The sequence below is a fragment of the Gopherus evgoodei genome, chromosome 17, assembly GCF_007399415.2.
Source record: "Gopherus evgoodei ecotype Sinaloan lineage chromosome 17, rGopEvg1_v1.p, whole genome shotgun sequence".
Classification (NCBI taxonomy): domain Eukaryota; kingdom Metazoa; phylum Chordata; order Testudines; family Testudinidae; genus Gopherus; species Gopherus evgoodei.
Genome location: NC_044338.1, coordinates 5,642,988 through 5,662,297, shown reverse-complemented (window position 1 = coordinate 5,662,297; position 19,310 = coordinate 5,642,988). Strand labels below are relative to the sequence as shown.

Sequence of the window (19,310 nt, the reverse complement as noted above, 5' to 3'; positions counted from 1 at the left end):
GGCAGTACTGAAGCTAAAAGAAAGACAAGAGAATGTAGGTGGACCAACAGGGCCAACTCACTTGGCACTCCCATCTCTATCTAAGGTACTTATATGGCTCCCATTATCCTAGTACCTAAGAGCTTCACATTCTTCATTTTATTATTAAAAATATTATTTTACAGATGGGGAAATGAAGGACAGAGAGGCTAAGTGATTTGACCAAAATACCACAGGATTGCTGTTGTAGAGCAGGAATGGAACCTGGGTTTCCGCATGGCTCAAGCCAGTATTCTAACCACTGGACCATCCTTCCATCCAGGGGCAAAACCTGAGGCTGAGGAGGGTAATAGAAAGGGAAGAATTTTGACTAAAGGAAAGGAGAAGACACAGCAAAGTATCACATAGGAAAGAAAAAAATATTAACAGGAAAAATTGATAGGGGCCTTACAGGAGGGAAAATACAAAACTGCAAAGATAAAAAATTAGAACAGAAGGAAATGCCTTGAAGATAAGGAGGGGTGAAAGGATAAAAGCCTTAAAAAGAGCAAATATTAACAAGAAAAATCAGGAGAAGAGAAGAAAAAGCAGTAAGGAGGAAAGGCAATGATGAAGAAAAGAAATGAGAGATAGTCAGCCAAACAGATCTCTGGCGTAACTCCACTAGCTTCAAAAAAATTTTTCTTTAATTTACAGAAAACATACAGCCAAATTATAATGCCCAGTAATGTACAAATTAAAATATTTGTCTATGGATATAAGGAAACAGGTGATATGACCACCATATATGAAGAAGGGGCCTGCAAACCCTGTTTGTGGATGGGAGGCAAATGTGGTAGCTCAGGAGTGGGGATGATACACAGTGGGAGATAAAATAACCTGTTTTGCTCAGAATAAAATGTTGAGGCTGCAGTTTTTAATGTTTCTATTTGTCTTTTGAATATGTTTGATGGGAAACAAATGGATGTGTTTGAGATTCCATAGTGCTGGTGGAGCTAAGGCACACTTTGACTTAATCCATTCTGACCCTAGTATAAGGCAGGTGAGTGGTAACTCTGGTTGAGAAGAAAAGTCTGTCTGACCGGGGACAGCTGGGCTCCTGGCAGGGAGCTGTGCAAGGAGCTAAGAGCCTGGGCTCTCAGCCCTTCACTCTGCCCCTCCTCTTAAGTGAGTGGAAGTGCTCCTGGTGAAATCCGTATCACCGACAGAGGACGGTAGCATGGACACGAACTGCTGCAGTCATTACTGCAGTGCCTGTAAGTCGACCGTCACCTAACATAGGCTGATTAAAGTTTGTAGTGTAGACATGCTCATAGATAATACAAAGGGTTTTGGAGGACCCCAAGTTAACCCTCATCCACCACTGGATGAGACACTTTAAAAAGACTTTTTAAGTTTATGTTGAAAACGCTGAAGGGAAGTAAGGACCAAAATGATAACATAATACAAAGGGAACCTATTATGGCTCACCGTGAATCAATTGAAAGTTTTTTTGTTTTTGTTTTTTTAAATCTACTAAATATATTTGAACTTAAACTATTTATGCTAGGATCAAAAAGAGTTGCAAAATATTAAAAATCTTTTTTTAAAGTGCAACAACAAAATAGAATGCATACCAACAAATGATAGACTAAAAGATTCATACCATTGAACCGAACAATAAATTCAGTGGTTTCACTTTTTTTTTGCTGTTTTTCCTTTGGTTTTCTGTAGAAGAGAGAGTTTAAAAGAGCTAGTCTTGGAACACAGTTTTTCAAGGCCATAAAATACTGAAACTGTTAACTCCACAGCAAGAGGGTCAAATTCTTTCAACCAAGTTTCCTTAAAAAAAAAAGAAAAGAAATATTAAATGAATGAAACAAAAACAATTACTTTGCATCATTGTCACTGTGAGAATCCACTGCAGGGCCCCAAACTCCATTCTGGGATGTACCTACTGGTTGAACCTGTCTAGTTCAGCACTCTCTGAACCGGCAACATCTGTGGTCCGGCATGATCTTAGTGTCAATGTCGATATAGTAAAGGTGGAATTGTTGCAGAAATTGGAAAAGTGCACATCGGTACGTGCCTTGTGCGAGTTTTACAATGTAGGGTCATCTACAGTGTATGATTTGAAGAAGCAAAAGAATCAAATCCTTAATTTTTTTGCCAAAAGTGACAGTAAAAAAAAGTATGAGTGTTCGTAAGACACTGATGGAGCAGAAAAGCAGCGATTTAGAAAGTACACTTATACATCAGTTCAAGCTTCGTAGGAACAATAGTGTTAGCATTTCAGACAAAATGACGATGGCACAAGCAAAAACATTCCACAAAGAACTTAACCTGTAGCATGAGTGTGCCTATTCCCAAGGATGGCTTCAAAAATTAAAAAACAGGCCCGGCATTAGTCTACATTGTATGTGTGATGAAAAAAGAAGTGCAGATATGGAAGCTACCGTTAGGTACGTTGATGAATTTGCACAGTTAGTTGCAAATGAGACGTTATCCCCAGAGCAGGTATACAATGCTGATGAAACTGCTCTCTATTGGCACTGTATGCCTAAAAAAATGTTGGCTACAGATGCAGAGGAGCCACCATCTGGTACGAAGGAGTTGAAGGACAGGGTAACTGTCCTTGGTTGTAGCAACGCAGCAGGTACACACAAATGTAAGCTCATGGTTATTGAAAAGAGTGTGAACCCAAGGGCATTCAAAAGGGTGAAAAATTCCCAGTGATATACCCTGGCAACAAAAAGGGATGGATAACGACAAAGCTACATCTCAAGTGGTTTGAGAAATATTTTGTACTGGAGGCAAGAGCCCATTGCACCTCAGTAGGTCTGGATCTGAAGTGCAAAATTGTGCTGATTCTTAACAATTGCTCTGCCCACCCTAAAGCAGAGTTGCTTGTCAAAGATAATGTGGTGGGACTGTATTTACCCCCAAACTGTACCTCACTGATTCAGCCTTGTGATTAGCGTATCTTACAATTCCTGAAGTGTATATACAAGTTCAAGTTTATGCACCGATTGCTAGTATTACTTAATGATAAGAGTTTGACATTTAGGAAAAATTTAACCTCAATGATATGATTTGGACACTAGCCAGAGCCTGGGAAAGAGTAACTCCATCTAGTCTGAAGAATGGATGGCACAAATTGTGGCCAGTCTTAATGTATGAGGACAGTCCTGATGTCAATGATGGGTCCAATTTCACTGGATTTCAAGTGTCTGAAAACCAAAACATTGTTAGTGAATTAATGGAGTATGCCAGTGGTATGTCCCACCTTGTAGTGCTTGAGCTGGCCAAGGATTTGGGAGAGGAAAATTTACTACATTGGATGGAAGGCAACAAAGATGCACCAATTGCTAATCAAATGACAGATGAAGAAATTGTGCAAATGGTACAGCAGGGAAAAAACAAAGATAACAAAGAAGCCAGTGATGGTGATGTAGATGATGATGAGGATGTCGCAGAAAAAATTTCTATCGATAAATGCATTCAGTTGGCAACAAATTTAATAGAAGGACTGGAGCAAAGACATTTCATTTCTGAGCAAGAAATCACATCTCTCTATATGATACGAGAAAAACTAATTAATGAAAAATCAAAATAAATGAGGCAAGCCAAGCTGGAAGATTGGTGAAAGGTAGCGTAGAGGAGCAGTGAGCAGCACTCTACAGTCGAAAATCCCATTGCCTCCACTTCATCTACCCTGGATATACCTACAACAGAGACCCCAGACGTAACTCAAATGTAATTTGAGTTAGCCGTTACTGTCACATCACTTTGGAAGCGGAATTCAGGCATCATTTTAGGTAAGTAAATTATAGATTTACCTGTATTATTATCCATTTCTTTTTCATATTATTTTATGTTTTTTATGCTTTATCTAATTATTTCCTTAGGCCAATACAGTAAAATTGTGTAACAACACTAACACTTTGTTATGAAAAGAGCCAGTAAGCCTTGGCTAGGCGGCATTGCAAGCATTCTTCCATTTGTTCACCTCAGTGAGATAAAAATAAAAAGAGACCAGCTTGCTACAATACTATATAATTATTTTCAGAAAATGGTTGACAAATTCTCTGGTTCGGCACTGGTCAGGTCCCAAGGGTGCCAGACTAGAGAGGTTCAACCTGTATAATTATTTTCAGAAAAATTACTCACTTTTCCAATTCATACACAACCCACGCTCCTGCTGATTTTGTGGGAACTTGGGATGTGCACAGAATTAAGTGTTTATTAAAGAAAGGAAGCATTTTCTCAGGTTGTATGAAGGATTTGTCCAGCGGTAACTCCCATTAATATTGTTAGGGGCCAAAGTCTACTTACAGTTAAACTTCTGCAGTCCTCCTTTAGTCTGATCATTCAAATCAGTAAATATATAAAGTTAGATCACTAGCCGGTATGAACTTGCACATTTTTATTGACTTTGAAGGAGAATTAACAGTCTGGGGATCTGGCCATAAATATTTGTTATGTGGTTTGGCATTTCAGATCCATGGAAATCAGAGAAGATGCGATCTTAAAATGCAAACAAGAAATAATACCCACTCTATTGGGTTATGCAATCATTGCTTAATTCAGTACTATATTTATTCGATTTACCCATTTTTCTAATTTATTCTTTTTTGTGCTTGTACACTGTTGTGCTCATAATCCTGTTAAAGTTTAATATATGCTGGGCCAATTCCTCCAGTTGTGGAAAGGCTTTGTAATAAAGTAATAGACATCTGCTAAACCAAACTCTTTTCCAAAAGAAATGAAAGATTCCAAAATGCTAGAAAAACAGAATTTAGTACATTGTCACTGGACTAAAAATAATGAGTAAATATTGACTTTTGTTATGGTGAAAAACAAACTTTATTGACCAGAGAGGTAAATATTGACTTAGAGTGAAGCAAATATACAGTGTACTGATGTTAATGGATCAAATCCTTTTCAGTATGGCAAAAGAAGATTTGGCCCAATATATGTTTTATTACTTATTTTCTGAGAGTCTTCATCAGAACATCTGGAAAATCTCTCCATAATGGTAATGCATTTCAATGAGGTAACAGTTTTTCCTTAGAAGCTAAAAGACAGATGCACTCAAGAGGATCAAAAAAAAATTATCCTCCTGTGAGGTGAAATAATAGCTTTCAATTAATTCAGTCAAAAAACATTCTTGATGACCAATAGTCTCAATAAAAAGAGCACTAAACCTTTTTCTTTTGTAAAGTAAAGATGATCACATCCCTGTCAGTACATACAAGGGATAATTCAGTTACCACTTACAATGTGTGATATCTCAACCTGTGGTACTGGTAAAACTAGCTTCAGTAAAACATCCTTCACTTCAACTTGCAAGAGGTCCTGGAAGCCAAGCGAAACCTTTCCAGCTATCAAAACAAATTACACCAAAGGTAATTAGCCAATGTAATGTTTAAATAGTTTGATAGGTTAATCAGAGTCTTTGGTGGCTTCTGAGCCCAAAGAGAAGTATATTACACTTTTACCTATTAAATTAAAGAACAAAAATTGCTTTCTTCTTGCTGTAAGGAAAATCACAAAGGTTGAATTACAAAGTATCAATTATAGTAGATCAAATATCATTCATTAAGTAACATTTCTAAGTCTCAGATACTGAAAGATACAATATCATTTTACAACCACAGAATGGATTCTAGCTGCAGGGTGAAAAGTTTAGATTTTGGGTAATGTCTATCTTACACAGAATAACTTATATGAATTCCATAAACAGGGCAGTCCAATCTTTTCATACACAAGTTTTGGTCAGGATTAAGGCCTGATCCAAGATCCATTAACATTAGTGGAACACTTTCCATTAACTCTAATAGCTACTAGATTAGGCTGAGAACCCTGTGTCCGTGTGTATCAAAAGATAGAATTTCGCTCTGTCTATGAGTTCTTTCCCTGTTTAATGGTTCTGACTTGTAAAATGTAAGGGTTTACAGAATCAGGCCCTTACACAGACGGGAAGAATTTTTGTTATTGAAAAACTTGAAAGAAAAATTGTACTGTAGATTCATCCACATTTTTTTAAAACATGCTCACTAGAGAACTCTAATATCTTACATAGCGTACTGTCATTATGATACATCATCTGACCTATATACCTTTGTTTGCATCTCCCATAGCAGCAATTAACCCACCACTCCCAAATGTCTCCTTGCCAGCTTCACATACTAGAAATAACTATTTTAACAGCTACTATCAGTGTTACTATGCAACTATAAGAAAATACCAGTTCAGACCACTACTTTATTCTAGGAACCACCTATAGATCATAGAAGTCCCTCTTTCCTGTAGAGGGACACAGAAGATGAGCACCCTCCTGTGCAGTGAGCAGAAATTACAACTATTTTCATCTGTTCAGGGAGCCAAAGACTCAAGGGTCTGATTCTCCTCTCACACCAGTTTTACACCAGTGTAATCCCACTGATTTTAATAGAATTACTTCTGATTTATACTGTTTTAACTAAAAGGATGATGAGATGGAAGATTTTTCATACTGGAGCATATAGTGAGATGGCAAGATTACTTAACATTTCACAGAACTGGATAAAGTTTTTGCATTTTAAAAAAATGCAAACATCTGGCTTGACTTCAACAAGAGCTTTGCCTGATATGACCCACAGGATCAAGCTCTAGAGATTAAATCTGGCCCCACTACTGTCAATGGGAGTTTTGCCTTTGATGTCAATGGGACCAGAATTTCACCCAATACGTTTATCAGTCTTAAACACAAAATATAACCAAAAATTTCAAAAGTGGCCACTGGGTTCAGGTCCCTCAATTATGGGAGCCTTGGACCAGTTTTCAGATGTGCTGAGCCCTCACACCTCAAACTGAAATCAATGGAAGCTGTGGGTGCTCAGCAACTTAAAAAAGTCAGTACTTAGTTGTGAGAAGGCCTGAATACAGATATTAAAGCATCCAAAATTAGAAGCCATTGTAGAAAATCTGCCCTTCTCGGCAAAATTTTAAAATCTGCAAAATTCAGAATTTTCAGTGTAAATTTGTTTTTGAGGAAATCTTCTATTTACATGGAACATTATTTTCTTAGGAATAAAACAAAAGAGAAATCTGAAGAATATTTAGGACCATTCTAGTCTTCTGCAAACTTTTACATGAAAACAAGTTTAAACCACAATAGATGACTGTCTTTTCCACATCTTTTCCTTCACATTTCACTAAAATGCATGCTACTTTTTCAGTTTTAAAGAAGAATAATTCCTTCTATGCATTCCTTTGAAAAATGCATATATTGCAAAATTCCAGCATTTATTGGTAGGAGCACTATAACAAAGATTAAGTACTTAATCCTGTAATCTGATTGGCACAGGCGAACCCCTGTGGGGAGCATCATCAGGATGTAGGATTGGGGCCTAAGAGACTTTCTTCTAATATTTTTGGCGAGAACAGAAGGTTTAAATAAACTTTTAGAAGTAAGCTGTGCTTTTCATTATATCTGAAATCTTGCCTATGATACAAAACTTATTAGGTACCAAAGGCATGCTCAAATAATAGCCTGAACACAAACAGCTACATACCTTCCATTGAACTGAGCCTTGGAGACAGATCAGCAAGCGGCCTGCACATATAAACATTCATAATTTAATTCCCTACTTTCAGTGAACATAGCAATAAGCAACAATCTGAATTAAATTCTCATTTGAAATACTTTTGCTCATTAAAGTATTTTGTTGACTGCTACAAAAAGAAACAAAGCAGTCCAACTATCTATCTATATTAAAAATGTTTCCACATACCATATAGAAGCCATTTCTAGATACAAAATATTCATTATAAAATTAAAGATTTAGTATTACCCTCCCTAATTTATGAGTCAAATGAGATACTGTTTCATAAAATCCTTCAATGTCCAAATGCTATGAGGAAGATTCCATGACTGAAGAAATGTAGGAAGGAGTAACCCAGCAGGGGATAGGTCAACATTATAATATGCACTGTTCCTCTGAAATATGTGAGTATGTCCACATGAATCTGACAGTGCTCTTAGGTTCATGTCTACACTACCACTCATGTTGGCGTGAAAAAAACACACACCCCTGAACAACATGTTTCACTGGCGTAAGTAGTAGTATGCAGAGCACTCCGTCAGCGGGAGCTTCTCCCACTGACATAGCTACCGCCACTCATTGGAGATGGTTTAATTATGTCAACAAGAGAGTTCTCTCCCATCGGCATGGAGCGGCTACGCAAGAAATCTTACAGCGGCACAGCTGCATTGGTACAGCTGTGCTGCCTGCTGTAAGGTTTCAAGTGTAGATATAGCCTTAGGACAGCACCTGAAAGCAACACTGCCAAGAATAAAAACACAGCATGAAGACTATGACTGCCCGATATTGTGATAACAAGGTAGGAATGACATGCAAACCTGCAAGTCTCACTGCTTCAGAGGGCCTGAGCATTTTTTGAGCGCTTGAGAGTGTATCTGTGTTAGTTATCTCTAAGTTTATGTTTTGTTTTCTTTCCAGTAGGTCAGACATGTCCCAGAGGGAATGCATAGGATACTCCCTCCTTTAACCTTTCTTCCCCCATTAAGGCATGCATTCTAGCTGCAAATCTCCAGTCAAGACAGTCTGAATGAGGTTCCTTTTGAAGGCTATCAATAATGTCCATAAAATTAGGTAAGAGAAGCCTCCTTCTCACCCATCCCCAACACACACAGAGGTTTGCTCTACCTTTACACAGTGCATACAGTTTCCTTTGATCTGTGGTGTAAGAAAACAGCTTTCTTGTTTGGTGGTTCAGAGTGCTGATGCTAGGCTACTTTATCTACCTAGGCGCTTAGATACTCACAGCAGTATGTGCCTTCAGCTACACTTAACTTTTATCTGCAACAGGAATATTACCAAGTCTACTGAATAGATATGGCAGGTTAACAAACTAGGCCCCAGTTCAGCAATGTAATTAAGCACTTGCCTAACTTTAAACACATGATTAGTTCAACTGAATACAAAAGAACAACTCGTTTGCTTAAAATAAAGCATGTGCTTTAAGTACATTGCTGAATTGGGGCCCTACCAGGCAGCCTACAAAGTGTTCAATACAGTTTTACAAAGGTTTGTTTTTGTTTTTTTTTAAGGCAGCCCTTTAATTTCAGCAGCATGTTTCCAGTCAGTACATCCTTGTATCTGTAAAGCAAGGGAAGTTCTTGACCTTTGATTTTGTCTGCTAAGCCCAGGGATGTCAGATGGTAAACCACCTTGCTGAAGATGAATCCAGGCCCTTTGAATATCAGCTGTAAGAAGATGACAACCATAGAACAAAAACACCTGAAAAAAAATTGAATTTTCACTACTATACATGAAACAGATCTGTTAATATTTTATGGATTCTGAGATGGTTTCCTGGCAGGAAATAATGTTGGTTTTTTTTGTTGTTAAAAATATGTTTTAAGTATGCACTATAATCACAGAAAATTGCCTTGACTTTACTTCCTATGCTCATTATTTTGCTTACAGCCTAAACTGCACTCATTCAAAAAGATTATTTTTGTTTTCCAATAAAAACTCAACAATTCCCATTTACTCTAGTAATTTATTCATTTTTAGTAGGAATTTCGAGATTTTTACCTTTTAAAGGGGTGCTTAATTAGCTATAGACCTAAAAAGTTAGGTTTTGTTTTTAAAAAAGCCAAACAAATCAAAATAAGGCCCAAATCTCAGCTGAACCTTTTACACTGGTCTCGCAATCCCTTAGAGTTGGTGTAAATGTAATTTGACTTCAGTAGGACTGAAACATAAGCTTAAGTGCTTTGCTCATTAGGGATGGATTTAAGTATGTGTTTAAAGCTGAACATGTGCTTAAGTGCTTTGAATTAGGGCCTTAATGAGAAACATTTAGGTGCAACCTATAATGCAATTGCTGATGCTAACGAATATTGCAGGGTGTATTCTCCACGTTCTGTAGATGCAGTACTTCCATTAATGTTAAATGGAAATTTAGCATATAATTCAAGGGAAGTATTGACACCCCCAGGCCTGGACTAATACACTTTAGACAAAATTTGGTTCTCAGTTATGGCTTATGCAGCCCCACTGAAGTCAATAAGGTTGCATAGGTGAAATGGAACACAATTTTGCCCATAATTTACTTGCAAATCTCAAAAAATTATATAAATAAAAATGTGCTTCACAATAAGGGAACTCCAATGGAATTTTCTGCTCTGAAGGAACCAAATGTTCTTGAAAAACTATTTTAAAAAATCTTTAAATAAAAACACTAAATCTTTGGTGAATATTTTTATCAGCAGAACAGATAATTAGTTGAAAGGTAACATGAAGCATTATATGTACCTCTCTTATAGCTGGATAATCATTGGCAGCCATTAGTGAATCCTTTAATAGCATAAAGATTGAGAGACAGAAATTCTCCATCACCTTTTGATTCCAATCTGGCATGTACAATTGATCCCAAATCAAGAACACTGCAGGAAAATCCAGTATACTCACAAAGCCCTACACAAAATTATGAAATGTATTGTATTAAAAATATCTTAGGCAATTTCTAATTTATAAAAAAACCACCAAATCTTTCTCTTTCTCCTCACACAGGCAAGTGTACGGTTTAACACTTTGTTAATGATACCCAGAAACAAGCTTCAGATTGTTAGGGTAGGTGGGCAGTATATGACAGAAAAAACAGTGTTTGTCCAGAATGTAGCACAATGGGGTCCTGGTCCACAACTCAGGCTCTTAGATGCTATGGTAACATACATAAAAATAATAACAACAACTACTGCAGGTACAATCAGTGTTACTGAAAGGAGACTTTCACCACTAGTTTTTTTTAACTGGATTATCAACTTCTGTAAATTATCATAGGTCTACTGAAGTCAGAGAAACTGTACGCATTTATACTAGATGAGTATCTGGTCCTTCAGTTTTAATTTAAAGTGGTTCATATCTTAATATTTATTCCATTGACTTATTTGTGGCTTTACTAGTAGCTGAAGAATATAAACTTTAATTTAATATTCTAGTTGTAGTTGTAATAAACAACCCAAGATTTTGTTTCCTCACTATAAAGATTAAAGTCTAATAAAAATAATGTAGGTAAACCACTGCTTACAGCTGCTCTTGAGCAGACATATATTTATATAATGTGGAGAAGAAACCAAAACAGGGGACTTGATTTTTAAATAAAACGTGTCATATGACTTAGGTTCCAAATTTTAAAGACTATAGCAAATCTGTTAATAATAGGAAGAAAGAAATCTTGATAAAATTAGAAAGCAAAATATTATTTTCCATTTTTCTATTGTTTCTTTTTTATCTTTCTATTACACTATTTTTCCTTAGTGGAAAAATACATTCATTTAGTAAATTAAAATATTTTGGTTTTGTAAAACCAGAACAAACAGTGGACCTGATTCTTTTCTCACTAACACCAGTTTAACTCTATCTGGTTTGATAGTCACTTCTAATTTACAACAGTATAAGAGAGACAAGAATCAATCTCCACGTTTTTTTTTAATTCATTCACATAGATTAGGATATCTTACTTCACCCATCCACTTTCTGAGGAAAATACTGGGCTTGCCAGTAATTCCTTGGTTAGATGTTTGTTTTGCTCAGATCTGTCTGTGGCGGAGTAGAGTTCTTGAGCTTTCTCTCTTTCTCGAACTATCAACTCCACCAGGAAATCCTGCAAAGAGAAAAAAAGAGAGTATATTAGATGGGATATGTTATAATATGGAAAAATCAGAAACATTATCCCTAAAGATAAAAAGCTATGTATATTTCAAGATCATTTAATAATTTTACTAAATCATATTTAAAAGTATAACTTTATTCCATATACTGACTTTTACTACAGCAAACATTTTATTTTAAACTTCTGCAAGTAGTATAAATATAAAAGACTCTATAGCTTAAAAAAATCAATATACTTTTAGGTCAACTGCACAATTCTTTCTGAAACACTGCTGAAGATGAGTGAAGAATTCAGTATCCTCTCTCTCCAGAAGGCTCATCATCCACTCAGCCATTGCAAAGATCTCTGTCCATGATGGGAATAAGTTTTGATGTAGGAAATGTAGGTACATAGCCAATTCATAGGGATGTTCAGCTAAAAATTAAGATATCGATTAGTTTATAGAATAGTGAAAATATATTTGTCAAAGCCCTGAGGATTCTTGATCAACTCCTAAGAAAAATGATACAGGTCTACAGCAATTTTATGTGATCTAATTTAGTTACCTGTAGGCATTATTTGCTTAAAATGCCATTTGCAAAGGAAAAAGCCAATAGATTAAGTAGGGTTCATATGTGCCATTGAAAACATAGAGGACATTTAGGGTTTTGCTGGTCTCTGAAATCATTTGTTCATTTGTGGCAAAAAAATGCATGCAGGGTGTCTTTTCATATTTCTGTTGGGTGGAAGGAAAGAAACATGTTAAATATTTTTAAATAAAACAATGTTTTTAAGAAATAAAATAAATTAAGTAAATGCAATTTCATTTTGATATTTATTTCAGTCAGAATATACAAGCTCTAACCATTAAAGAATTGGATTCAGCTGTGTTGATATTAACTTTGTGTGATGTAAACCTAGGGTTTAAATACTAAAAAAAGAAGGTCACAGCTTTACAGCCTTCAACAGCTCTAGAAGAAGGAAGTTATTCTTTGGAGAAAGCAATGGCTGGATACCAGACTGGAAGAAATCTTTACCATCACAAGAATATGGTAGATTAATTCAGTGGTTTTCAACATTTTTTTCATTTGCAGACCCTGAGAAAATTTCAAATGGCAGTGCAGAACCCTTTGGAAATCTTAGAGATAGTCTGCAGACCCCCAGAGATCTGCAGACCACAGGTTGAAAACCACTGGTCTCATTAAGTGCATGCACAGTGTCGTCATCTGTTTGGGCTGTGCCTGAGCTGTCACCTAGTGGCGTGATAGTTTAACTTCCTGTTAATTGAATCACCGAATATTCCTTTTCACAATAAACCTTTGAAATAGTCATGCATATTTTCTCTTCTTTCTTTATCCTCTTGCGCCCTCAGGTGCATAATAGGATGTCAACCAGTTTCTGCCATATATTTCAGTAATGTGATGGTCTGTGCAGGCTTCTCAGTGTCATGTCTTTTGATACTGTTAGGGACAAAAGCTTCTCTAGATTTCTCTCCTTCTCTCTTCCATATTATCACTTGATATGGAAATTGTGCTGGTGGCCTCCTTAAAGCATGTCCTAAATAAGTCCATCCTCATTTAATTTCCAGACTTGCTCTACTTGGAATTCTGATGTTGCAAGATACTCTTTTCAATGCAGTGGTACGTGTATTTTTTTTATAGCTATATCTTTGGCATGCCTCGATCTTAGCAATGAATTTTGTTGTAGATTTCAATGACTCTGGTCCATAAAGGCAGACAGACATGATGGAAGTGTTAAAAATAGTTTTGTGTCAGTGCCAATCATGCAACTAACTATTCCAAAACTTTTCAAGTTTATTGAAGTTGTTTGCTGGTTTTCATATTCGTTGCTTGACATCTAGCATAGTGTCATCATCATTGCACATTTAACTCCATAGATTAATAAAATTACTTTTCTTCTAGTGTTCCTTTGTCCACACTAATGGTAATTTCTGAGACACTGATAGCCATATTTCTCTTCCCCTCGTTGATGAACAAACCAACTTGTTTTGCTGCATTTGCCAAAAGCTAGGTCTTCTCTTCCATTAAGTGAATTGCTAAACTAAGTAGGACAATGTAAATCAGCAAAAAAGGAGGTAATCCAATTATGTTTTACCATTTGTCCAGAAAATTCCTTGGTTGCCTTCTGTGGTTACTTTCCTCAATGACCAGTGCAAACAATAGTGGGGACATAATATACCCTCACCTTATTCCAGTTGTCACTGAATTGGCTGATACTGTCACCATCTCTGACTGCACATTCAGCATTATCATATAGATCCTTGATTAGTCTAATTATTTTTGCTGGTATTTTGTAGTGTGCCACAATTTGCCAGACTGTCTCTGTGTATGCTGTCAAAAGCCTTCTGAAAATCTATAAAATTTATCACAAGAGGTGCTTACTACTCCACACTTGTTCCATAATATGTCTAACAACAACAATATGGCCTGCACATGATCTCAGTGGTCTAAGACCTACTTGGTTCTCTCTAAGATCAAAAGTCTATTTGTTTCTTGATTTGTTACCAGATGTTATTGCACATGGCTTTCCCAGGCACCGAGACTAATGTGATTTCTCTCCAGTTACTGCAGGTGGTACAGTCATCCTTCTTTGGCAATTTTACGATAAGGCCTCTCTTACACTGGGTTGGGTTATTTTCTTTATTCCATATTCTATCCAAAAACACAAGGGAAGTCTGGAGGGCTGTTTCATCACTTGCTCTGGGCATCTCTCCAGTAAAATTATCCTCTCCATTTTTTTAGTTTACTGATGGCTTTTCTAACTTCTTAATTTGTAAGATCTCCTAAATCAATATCAAGCTCTAGTGGTAGGTCATCATCACACATTTCTAGTAGTTTGTTTGAGCATGGTCTGTTTAGAACAGCCTGAAAATGTTCTGCCCATCTTTTCTGTTGTTCTTCTGTACTAAAAGTCTTTCCATTTGCATCTTTAATAGGGCCTCTGGTACTTCTAAAGGTTCCTATTAGCTATTTGATTGGCTGCCTCTTCAGACTCTTAACATCTTCTATCAATATATGCCCTTCTATCTCTTCCAGTATTCTTTTTAACCTCTCTGTCTAGAGCGCTGTATTCTTGTTGCCACTTGCTTGCCTCTTCACATGACTTAGCATTCATGAGATTTTGCTTTACATTTCTTCTCTTTTCCATAGCTGCCAAGTAGTATTGCTAATCTATTCTTTCTTTTTAGATTTCATTGTTATTAGAACTGTCTTTGAACTTTCTAGATAGTACTCTCTGATGTTTTCCCATAGAGTATCGATGTCTTGGGTTTCTTCATCTAACTCCATTAGAATACTGAAACTGTTCTTCAGTTCAAGCTGAAAAGCACTTTTTGTATTTGGGTCTTAACTGTGCACTGCTGATGCACAGTTGTCTTTTAACCTTCTTCATCCTCTTTAATTTGATCTTCAATTTAGCAACACAAAGGTTATTGTCAATGTGCCCACATCTGCTCCCCTGCAAACATGTACATCTGCCAACGAACTGTGAAACATTCTTAAAACGTAGAAGTGATTTATCTGGCTCTTTGTAGCGGCATATGGGGAGTTCTATGTCACTTAATGGATTTCTTTATGAGGAAATATTGTTCCACCTATCACTAGTTTGTTCATGCTGCAAATTACTTATAAAATAAAACTGATGTTTGGTTTTATTGTGAGTTATAGATCAATTAGTTATTTAATGGCACTATAAACAGTATGCTTCTCTCTACTGTAAGAATCACTTTCAAGTATGCAAAGAAGACAAAGTTTACTTCATCTTGTGGACTGGCTGAAATCATACTATGGTGTTTGCAATGATATTCCAGAATCCAGTAACCAACCAAAGGAGCCAACTAGGAGAACATTACCAAAATGATTACCAATTAAGGATAGAAGAAGAAAAACCCAGAAGTCACCTGATAAACATCAGCAATGAGTGGTATAAGGATGGATGACTTATTTGGAAATATGCAACAGAATGGTAGTATTGCTATGACCAAATGAATATGGTTTTAATCACTATTACATAGGGCAAATATTCATTATGAAGTGCTCAGGACAAGGACTAGGAAAATATAGAATAAACAGTTAGTATGCCAGGTTTTACATTTTCTGACTAACCTCCACAACTGCATTTTCAATAAGGCCTGAAATTGGTGATCGGGTGGCACTTCTAATTTTCAGTTTAGCAATTTGGTGCTCCACTGTTCATCCAAACTTCTCTCTAGCTTCTCTCTCAAGAATTCTGAGAAGATGAAGCACTGATTAATTTCCCTGATTACATATAATTTTCAAAAGCTTGTTATGAACTGAGATGAATTGACATAAAAATACCTGGTACCTAAATGTATCCAAAATACTTACTCTACACATCAGCATTCAAACACAATGCAGACTACTATATTTTTATGCAATGGTTCCAGAAATGCCCATTCATGATGCCAGAGAGCCATTCTAGAACATGCCACTTTCACAGCGAATTCAAACTTTCTGGAAATGATGGAGGGTGGGGAGGAAACAATCATACACAAAGGGCCAGATCCTCAGTTGGCATAAACAGACATATCAAATTACAAGAACTGAAGGTCTGGCCCACAGCAAGTATCTGCTCGGGCTCTGCTGGATGCACATAAGTTCCATTCAAGTCAATGAGAAATGCATGTGCCTAACCAGGGACAAAATTCAGCCCTACATTTGGAAATCATGAAAGCATGTAATTACCAGACTTTTCCATGGGCCTCCAAAAAAACCTCATCTTCAAAGATATCAGTACTTTATCAGTTCAGAATCCACTTTTCTGCATTGATTCTTCACTGAACAACAGGGTCAAGTTCAAGGTCTATGAAATGATAGTCAAAGCCCTCCATGAGATTGGCCCTACCTTCCTGAGATAGCACCACTCCATTCATGATTATGACCTCCCAGAACATCTGTGTTCTGCAGAAAAATTAAACTGACAATCAACTGGGAGTGGCTCATGTACTCACGAGAGAGAACTTTGAGTTGAGTTGGACTTATTAATTTCTTTCTGTTAAGGGATAAGAAAGATCACTGATCTCACAGCTTTTAGAACAGAATCAAAATATTCAACTGTTTTTCCCTCAGTAATTTACGCGCGGGCACACGCGCGCGCACACACACACAAAGCCCACAAACAAAAACATTTATAAAATAATCAAATTATTTCCTTAGATGATAGGAAGGAAGAAACAGAGAAAAAGACTTATTTTTAAATACTTGGGAGGTATTGAAAGTAGACCTGGATAGAAATTTTCCAACAGAACATTTTTCTGTTGGAAAATGTCAATTAAACAACATTGAAATGTTCTGCAGAAATGTTATGATTTTGACAAAATTCTGATGGAAATCAGGCAGGTTTTGACACTTGCCTGGTTTCCTGACAGTTCACCTGCCCAGATCCTCAGCAGCCCTCTGTACACTCAGTTTTGGGAGCAAGGCAGAGAGGAGGTTGAAGAGATGGGTGGGGTAAGCAGATCTATCACCGAGCCAGTTATCAGCTGTTGCCAGAAGGGGCACTTCTCTACATGCAGAGCCAGAGGCAGAGGCCAAGGCTGCTCCAGAGCTACGCAAGCAGCTACAGACAGGCTCCATGGCCTGATTTCCTCCTCATGCTCCAGTGTCTGTATGTCTCCAATGCTCCAACTTCAGCCACTTGAATTCAGAGCAAAGAAAAGCATTTACCACACAGGCAAAGGTTCTCATCCATTTCAGGGGGAGATCTGACTGAGCAAGGTCTGGTTTGGCCCATAGGTTGTTACCTAACAGTTGCTGTGGGTTGTTCTATTTACACCTGCTCTTGTTTCATATTAGAATATTAAGTGACTACACAATGGGAGAGGAGTTGATTTATAAAAACTCATTTGAATTAAAAGTAACATTGTGATTACATAGATCTAGGCAAGCAGAAACTGAAAGTATCCTGGAGTCAGTCAATTCATAGTCAAATATCACTAAACTGCTTCTGCATTTCTTGGATATTCCAAGAGGTGGGAGTTAATACAAACGTCAGAGAAGAACCTCTCTCATACTTGTCTTTCAAGATGATGTTAAGGTGGTATATTATTCTCAACAGTTTGAAGAACATTTGGGCTAATTTCATGTCAGAGAATCAGCGATTATTTTAAATATCTTAATAGTTCAAGAATTAGATGGCTGCAGTTACTAACAACACAATATTTTTCAACATAGGAAAACAATGAATACTTACATTATTCTTTCAACTTGTCAACTTTTGCATCCGCTTTTAGAAGTTTATCAGTCCAGATAAACTGTCGAAGTGTCTTTGGAAGTAATTTTCCACTTAGCCTTTCACACACAGTTAACATACTATCATAATCTAATGAGATTATGGCACAGATTGAGTCTCCCACTATATCACTTGCTGAGCAATTCAGAATAGGTGAGGGTATCTCAGGACCAGTATGCATCTTGTCTATAATAAATATAAACGGTAAATGACTAATGACTTATAGCTACCTTTTCCACTCTTTCAAAAAGTTACCAATGGCAGTATCACCAAAAAATAAAATGGAAAGGAATATCTAAAATAGAACTGTTTAAGAAATCAAATATTTGAACTTTATTTGCTTCAAAGCAGAGAGTACTGGAGGACTATAGATATAAAATTTGCAATAAGAATAGTTACTTACCTGTACAGTAACTGTTGTCCTTAAGACATGCATTGGCTAGATATGTATTCTACTTCAGGTGTGTGTGTGCACTTGAGACATAGACTTTTAGTCAGCAATACCCGTTGGGATGGCACATGCACCCTGAGGGTCCTTGTGTCTCCAAGTCAGGGCACAAAGCCCTCTCAGTTCCTGTGCACCAGAATCTCTGTGACATTAGACTCTGAAGTAGTGGGGAAAGAGGATGACTCATGGAATATATATATGCACTATAACTCTTGAAGAACCATAGTTATTGCACAGGTAAGGAATGGTTTCTTCTTTCTGGAGTGCTTGTGCACATATATTTATTCCAATTCAGGTGATTACCCAGAAGAATTCCTTAGGTGGTGGGAATTTGGAGTCTACTAAAACAAAAACTGAAGAACATATTTCTCAAAGCCTGCATCAGCTCTGGAAGCTACTGTGATGAAATAATGTTCAACAAATGTGTGAATTGACAACTGTGACTCATGGACTCTGTTGTGCCAGCTGGCAGATGGCATAAAGGCACATATGGGTTTACAAAGATTGCCTGGGTCAAAGTATCTACATACCAAAGGGTGGAATGTAAGGTCTCTTCTGAGAGCCAGTAGCTTACTGGTTGTCATAATTATTGTGAAATGTACTTATGGATAATATTTAAGAAGCTATTTATCCCTACTGGAAATTATGTTCTTAAAGCCTTGAAGTTAAAGGCCGGTCACCAGAAGGTGATATGAAGGTTCTGTTCAAGCAGGGGCTACTAGATGCTACTCTCTGGGTGGTCATTATGTACTGTGCATCTCACAACGTAAGTTTATTTGCAGTACTGACCACAATGTATTTGTGATAGAACCTGGACTCTGACTGGCCCTGAAATAAACAAACAGTGACATTTTCAGTTTTGTCTGGTTGTGAAAAGTGTGACACTGGAATATCCCCATTTCTGGACTATTAGATGCACTATGTTGTTTTTCAGTGACCACTTGTGATTTTCCAGGGACCTCCT

General features: G+C 36.9%; 1 protein-coding gene across 4 annotated transcripts in view; it reads right to left on the bottom strand.

Annotated features, from left to right (window-relative positions):
• LOC115636428 overlaps positions 1-19,310 on the bottom strand; it is a 40,655-nt gene that overhangs the window by 10,949 nt on the left and 10,396 nt on the right. For 2 of the 4 annotated variants that reach the window (XM_030536503.1, XM_030536502.1), the window contains exon 1: positions 211-309. In XM_030536503.1, coding sequence (XP_030392363.1) covers positions 211-289 — 79 coding nt within the window. In that variant the 5' untranslated portion in view covers positions 290-309. Of the gene's footprint in view, positions 1-210; positions 310-1,624; positions 1,801-5,238; positions 5,343-7,517; positions 7,559-9,021; positions 9,267-11,497; positions 11,641-11,884; positions 12,064-12,194; positions 12,365-15,752; positions 15,906-17,859; positions 18,085-19,310 lie in introns of those variants that run through there. The other 2 variants (XM_030536501.1, XM_030536504.1) reach the window with 2 other exon arrangements.